General features: G+C 40.2%; 1 protein-coding gene across 1 annotated transcript; it reads left to right on the top strand.

The window, feature by feature from the left end:
• LOC113578874 (dystroglycan-like) lies at positions 1 to 6,988 on the top strand. The gene is made up of 3 exons (XM_027012382.2): positions 1 to 100; positions 1,728 to 2,134; positions 3,156 to 6,988. The coding sequence occupies exons 2-3, from the start codon at positions 1,874 to 1,876 to the stop codon at positions 5,502 to 5,504; spliced, it is 2,610 nt and encodes an 869-aa protein (XP_026868183.2). The 5' UTR covers positions 1 to 100; positions 1,728 to 1,873; the 3' UTR covers positions 5,505 to 6,988.

Genomic DNA, 6,988 nt, shown 5'->3' with positions numbered 1-6,988 from the left:
TTCACACGAGAGGTTGACATCAATAGACATTCTCTAGTCTTCGTCCTTAGGATGAAAATGGACCATTAAGGAAGGCAAAAAGAAAGTGGAATAATATGATGTAAGTGTAAATACGTTTTGATTTCTGCGTGTTCGTGTTGAGTTGTTGAGTAGAGATTTAATTCCGTTAACTGAATTCGTAGATTTTCTCCCATTGGGGCAGGTGCATTTCGATGTTAATTTTTTTTTCGTGGTGGTTTGATTGTTTCTTAACAAGCCAACTAGTGACGCATAGACATCCGTAATTTTGTCCTTCAACGAATATGCAATGAGGTAACTATTTGGTGTACTATTTCATAATGTTTATTCGTAAACTTAATAGGTTGCATGCAGTTTGAAGCAATGCTAGTGGGCCTTTTGCGGCAGCGGCCCATGATTGTACTCGAGGACTAAAAAATTTAATTTAATTAAAAAACGACATGTCCGTGTGGATATGAGAATTTCCATCGACATTCATGGTTTTAACCGGTCCGTGTTTATATTCAGTAAACTTGTGTTTCTGTGCGTTCTGCTGCTTGCAAAATAGCTGTACAAGAACGACGATTGGGAAGTCACTTGTTCGAACGATGATACTGTATTGGAGTGGTGAACTGGTGAACTAGCACAGAAGTTTTATTTTATATATATATATATATATATATATATATATATATATATATATATATATATATATATGAGGTGTGTGTGTGTGTTTAGTTAAGACTAAATAAAGCTGAATGTTTTATCCATAGCCATGACAAATCTATTGTTGAATACGTAGTTTAAACACATTTTAACAATATAAATTTCATCTTTGACATACAAACTAGTATTTATATATTAATATTAATTAAATACAATGTCATTATTATTATTTTTGCATAGATCAAAGGATAATAAAATGTTCTGTAGCTAGAATTGGAGAATTAGCTGTTAGTTGTCTCATGGCTATGCATTGCCTTAACCAATGTTGTATTATTCAAAATGTACAGAACAAATTGCAACTGCTGAGAAAACACAATTTGACAATTTTGATGGTTGGAAAATACTCTTAGGTACTGAAGTATAAACTGTATAAGCTGGTGACATTAAAACACATGTTGTACTCACTGGTTATTGTAATATTGTAGCAATTAAAATATAATACTAATAACAATACTATAAATATATAATATTATAACAGTTACAACAAAAAAGAATAGCCTTTTGAAAATATCATATTATCCTACATTGTCCACATATTCAATGATCCATATACATTAAATATTTAGAATGAGGATTTGTAAAGCGGCAGGTTGCCTTACATTATTAACTTTTAAATTGCCCAAAGGAAAGTGCAAGTGCTCATCTGTTATGTGCATATGTCAAAGATATGTTTTCCTGATCTTATGCAGAGTTGCAGGATGATGCTTTAGCTAGGATGTTGAAAATTATACATCAAACTTAAACTATAATACTATATAAAGGGACCTGCAACTTCAATTCCAGAAAACCTCAGAAAATACAGCTGTATATTTTTTCTTGCCATACCATACCTGGTTTATCTTACAAAAAATGTTAATGATTGAATAATGAGAGTAATCTGTTGTGTTGGAGAAGTGAAAACACTAAACATTGTATTGTGTTGTGGCTCTCCATGATCAGTTTGGAAGAACTGTCTTCTGTGGTAACCACTATCTGCTAAATAAGTTTTTTCTCCCCCTCGCTAGGACTCTATGGCTGTGCAACATCGGCTACTCCTCAGACTGTGGGGACTGTATGGATGACACAGGAGAGACAGAAGAGAGGAGAGACAGCTGAGTTGGAGGCAAGGAAGAGGAACTGAGTCTTCCTTTAGCCTGGCCCTGACAACAGGATGAGTCAGCAAGGTTGCAGAATGCAAAATGTGCATGCGAGTATGTGGGGGCTCTTACTGCTATGTGCTGTGACATTGGCATCGGAGCCCATAATCGTAGAACTAGAAGCCTCTATGCACTCCGCCCTGCTCTCAGACATACAGACATCCACATCCAGAGCGGCAACAGCCCAGTCTTCTGGATGTTCTGAGTCTATAGCAGTGGTGGGCCAGATGTTCCGGATGAAGATCCCAGTGGAGTCATCTGACTGCCATGACTTAGTAAGTTTCTAAAAGCATTATGTCACTACGGTGAACCTTAACTGGAGACTGATTTTGTGGGACCAGTAGCCATTCATGTCTAGAGGTCCATGAGAATACTTTATCTTTTGCATTTTCAGTTTATTAACTGATGTGGGGGTCACATAGCCTTGGACAATGGTTTGCTCATCAGTGTTGTATGCTTTAGCTATGTTAGTGCTTGATTTTTTTCTACCTGTTCCTGATTTTTAAAAATCATTCTTACTCTATAGTTAACTTAGTAAATCTCAGAAAAAGTTATCTAGTAATGCACGCTGTGTGCTGTGATAAGGTCTTTAAATATATATTTTTAAATATATTTTCCACCTCTAATTTAGGCACAAAATGAGATTACCTAGTCCTTTGATCATACCCAAACTGATTGTGGTATTCATTTGCTTCATAAGACCTTGATTAGCTGGATTCAGTGTAGAGCTGTGGGATTTTTTGCCTAAATATCATACTGTGATTATATTGCTACATATAGCATTTGTAATATGCCTTACAATATATTAAAAGAGTAGTGATCCCTGGATGTGAGATGGTTAATGATTTGCCTATATCTGACCAAAAAAAAAAAAGTATTTATTCAGATTAAAAGACCAACTTTGCCAAGTGCCCTCTGTGGTTGACGACAATATATAGTGATATCCTAGGAGAAACCTGGCAGCATGGCACTCTTACTATGCTATTGCGCATATACATCTATACATTGGCACTGAAGTGCTTCTCCACACAACAGAGCTACCTCACCAGTGACTTACAAAAAGTGACTTAACTTTATACACATACAGTGGATGTGTATAACTTCAGCCCTCTGTGATATGTAGTGTACTGATACGTAATTATGATGAGAAAGTCAACTAAATAAAATAGGTAAACATACACTAAAACTGAGAAAACTGACTACCAGGCCAAAGAACTTCTATCTGTTAAATCAATGAAAGGGGCAGGAGAGGATGCTCAATATCCTTCTTTTTCCCTTTTATTCTGCTCTTTACAGATATTTGAGGATGGCAGAGCAACAATTCCTGCTTGGCTTTATTGGGATGATGAGTTCTGTTTTCTGCAGGGTCTGCCACTAGAGGGCGATAAAGGTCTGTACCGATTCAGCTTGTCTCCAGCAGGATTGCAAAGTCGTGACGGCAGTATACACGGTCACCTGCTTCTCAGTGGAAGCAAAATGAGTAGCACATACATTCACACACACCAAACAGAGCTCTTTACAATCACAGTAAATCCAGAAGACACAGATCCTTCTCTGCTGCCACTGCAGACAGAGTTTAATGCAACATGTGTTTGTTCTAGTGGCCAGTCAGTTACTGTCCTAACTATAATCCTGGATGCTGACCTCACAAAAATGAACTCCAGAGAGCGATTAGCACTGCTACAAAAAATGAGTCTCTTTGCCAATGTTCCACCGGAGCTGATGCGAGTCATGCCTGTTGTTAACAACCGTCTTTTTGACATGACTGCCTTCATGGCCGGGCCAGGCAATGCCAAGAAGGTGGTGGAAAATGGTGCACTTCTGTCATGGAAACTAGGTTGTGCACTTGATCAGAGCAACCTACCAGACATTAGTGCAGTCCAGTTACCAGCCAAAGATGGAACTATGTCAGCTCTGCTAGGCTTTCCAGTGGTTGGCTGGTACATTGTCAATAAGAAACCACAAGTTTTTAAGCGAATTAGAAGACAGATCCACAACACTCCAACGCCTGTGCCATCCCAACTTCCCCCTACCATTTATCCAGAACCTGCAGAACGCATTGTGCCTAGCCCCACATCTCCTTTCATTGGTCCCACTACAGATATTTTGATAAACCCTGCCCGTGGTCCTTTGCCATTGCCAGTAAAACCTACCATCCGGATTCGGGACCAGGTGGCTTATACACCCGTGCTGGGCCACCCTCTGCCCACTCGAATTCTGGGGAGTACCAGCACTCTCTCCCTGCAGCCGACACTGACCCATCCTGGTTATGTGGAACCTACTGTCTCTGCCACCCCTCCAACCACTCGTCGACCCAAGACCTCCACCACAAAAAAGAGCAAGAAACAGAAGACCACACCTATACCCAGGGAACCAAAAACTACAATTAAACCTTCCAGGCGCACCAACCCTTTGATCAACCAGAAACCTCAGCTCCATAACCCTATTGATGAAGTTAATGTGTGGGTTGGAACATACTTTGAGGTGAAGATTCCAGCTGACACATTCTTTGATCAAGAAGATGGAAGCACAGAAAAGTTGCGGTTGTCACTGCGTCAGAGTCAAAATCAAGCAGTGGATGAGGGCTCCTGGATTCAGTTTAATAGTACCAGTCAGCTGCTGTATGGCCTCCCTGACCAGAGCCATGTTGGCCAACATGAGTTCTTTATGATTGCCACAGATAAGGAAGATTCAAGCACCACAGATGCTTTTGAGGTACATGTTAACCGCTGGCCATTTGATGACCTGTCACCAGTTGTCTTTACTGCTCGTTTTCATGGGGAGCCCAAAACACTGACCAGTGACATCCACAAAAGAATCCTATTAAGCAAGAAACTTGCATCTGCCCTGGGAGATCGCAATAGTAGTTCTGTCACTTTAAGAAACATCTCCAGAGGTTCAATCCTGGTGGAGTGGACCAACAGCAGCTTGCCCAAGAACCCTTGCCCACGAGAGCAGATTCAGGCGATGTGTCGTAGGATTTCAGATGGTCAGGGACATCCCACTTCCTTATTCTACAATGCCATGGAGCCAGAATTCATACCCATCAACATCAGTGTTCGTGGGGCCAATAAATGCCAAAGGTTCTCATTTGTGCCACCAGGTGAAGTATTCATCCCCGTCTCTATGGGAGAAATTTCCATTCCAGTGCCATCCTCAGCCACGCCGTCATCTGGCTCTGGCTGGCGTAGCAGTGATGATGTTTACTTGCACACAGTTATACCTGCGGTTGTGGTGGCAGCACTGTTGCTCACTGCTGGGTTCATTGCCATGATTTGCTACAGGAAGAAACGGCGTGGCAAACTGACCACAGAGGAACAGGCCACCTTCATTAAAAAGGGTGTTCCAATTATTTTTGCAGATGAGTTAGATGATGCTAAATCACCCCCCTCCTCCAGCATGCCACTGATCTTGCGTGAGGAGAAGCCCCCGCTGCCTCCTCCTCAATACCCCAGCTCTGCCTGTGGAGAGGGGTCTCTGCTCAACCACCAGATCCTGGAGGAGTACATCGCTCTCAGTGACGATGACCCCAATGCTCCCCCTTATCAACCTCCGCCTCCCTTTACTATCCCCACGGAAGGCAGAGGTTCTCGACCTAAGAATATGACAGCCTACAGGTGCCCTCCGCCCTATGTGCCCCCCTAATACATAACTAGACCCCTCACAATGAAGGACACATGGACCTTAATAGACATTTCAAGTGGAAATAAAAGTGTGAATACGGATTATATCAAATGACTGGCTGTCTGTGTGGACAAAGCTCTTGCTTTCAAGGCAAGCTGGATTATTGTGACCATGCTCCAATCTACAAAACACTATATAGTACCAATTCAAATTCCTAAATACTTTGACTGAAGCTCTCTTAATCAGACTTTCTTAAATCTCTGACTCATCCAAAACGTCTGGACCATTTATTATGGAGTGGGAACTGGGGCTTTTAAATGAAAGCTCATACACTCTAACAGACTCAAAAGCACTAAAACAGCTACTGCCACCAAGGGTCATTTTAGAGTGTATGTCACTTACAAAGTACCACTGGGCAGAGATAAGGCACCACCAAAATACATCTGGTGTCTGTGTTGTATGTGTTTTTGATTTTTTTTTAATAATGATCTTTTTTACTTGCCTGGAAGCAGCATTTATATGGAGTATTATGTTTCTATGCTGTGTGAAACAAAAGAAAATTGCTGACTATATCTATTTGATCACTGGCAGCCTTAAAGGCAGATAGAGACATCTGTTAGTGTAAATGAATCTTTAAGCCTAATATAGAATTTCTTTAACCTTTATACAGTGAGGTATAAGCCATTTTGATGTGCTTAAGTGTCTAGTGCCCACTGTATAAATCAAACAGCAAATTCAGCTGCTAAGCAAAGTGAAACCCTATGACCACAAACCTGTTTGACCTACAGGTTTGGTTCTCTAAACCAGATTTACTGCACTTAAGACTAAAGACATAAATACATATGTAACCCATTCACTTATTAGTAGATAACCAACCTGCCAGCATGTTGCTGGTTATAATTTAGCCAAACATTTGCTGACACTGAAAGCTTCTGTGAGTCTAGCATCAGTGTAAGAGGCGTGTGAGTTGCCACCACACTTTGTAAACAGACTGCCCACTGTAATTTTTGGAATAACTTGCTATCATATCAGTATTATTATTTAGACAAAAAGAAATCAGTTCCACTACACTGCATCTGGTGAAAGCATTGCATTGCTCCTGACTGCTGTGTTTCCTCCTCTTTGTTGTAATGTGGCATTGCGTGTTTGTATATAATTGTGTGCCTGCTCCATTTGTGGGACCAGTAAAACTACAGCAATTAGAGTAGAACAAAGAAAGGATTTTATTTTAAAAAAAAAACATTTCCAATAGATATGGTTATGTTCTGAAACCAGAAATGCAATATTTTACTGAATCTGATCTAACCAGAATGTGTATTAGCCCTTGTACTATGGATGTTTTGGAAAGACTGACAAGCCGAAGGAGATTTGTGTTAGCTAGATAATAGTACAAAAATGAACACATGGAGCAATTGAAATAATTCAGTCTAATGTTTTTACTACATTTTTGATACGTCTGAAATTGTTTATTAAAAAATATATTAATAAAGCTGTACTAAAAACAA

This window comes from Electrophorus electricus, chromosome 18 (genome assembly GCF_013358815.1).
Source record: "Electrophorus electricus isolate fEleEle1 chromosome 18, fEleEle1.pri, whole genome shotgun sequence".
In the NCBI taxonomy this organism is placed as follows: Eukaryota; Metazoa; Chordata; class Actinopteri; order Gymnotiformes; family Gymnotidae; genus Electrophorus; species Electrophorus electricus.
Note: the sequence above shows the minus strand (reverse complement) of the source record. Positions and strands in the feature narration are given on the sequence as shown.

Excerpts from the sequence above, each read along its gene's own strand:
- LOC113578874 (XM_027012382.2), top strand. The coding sequence starts at position 1,874 with ATGAGTCAGCAAGGTTGCAGAATGCAAAATGTGCATGCGAGTATGTGG. Across the intron at positions 2,135-3,155 it reads CATCTGACTGCCATGACTTA|ATATTTGAGGATGGCAGAGC; the intron begins GTAAGTTTCTAA and ends TGCTCTTTACAG.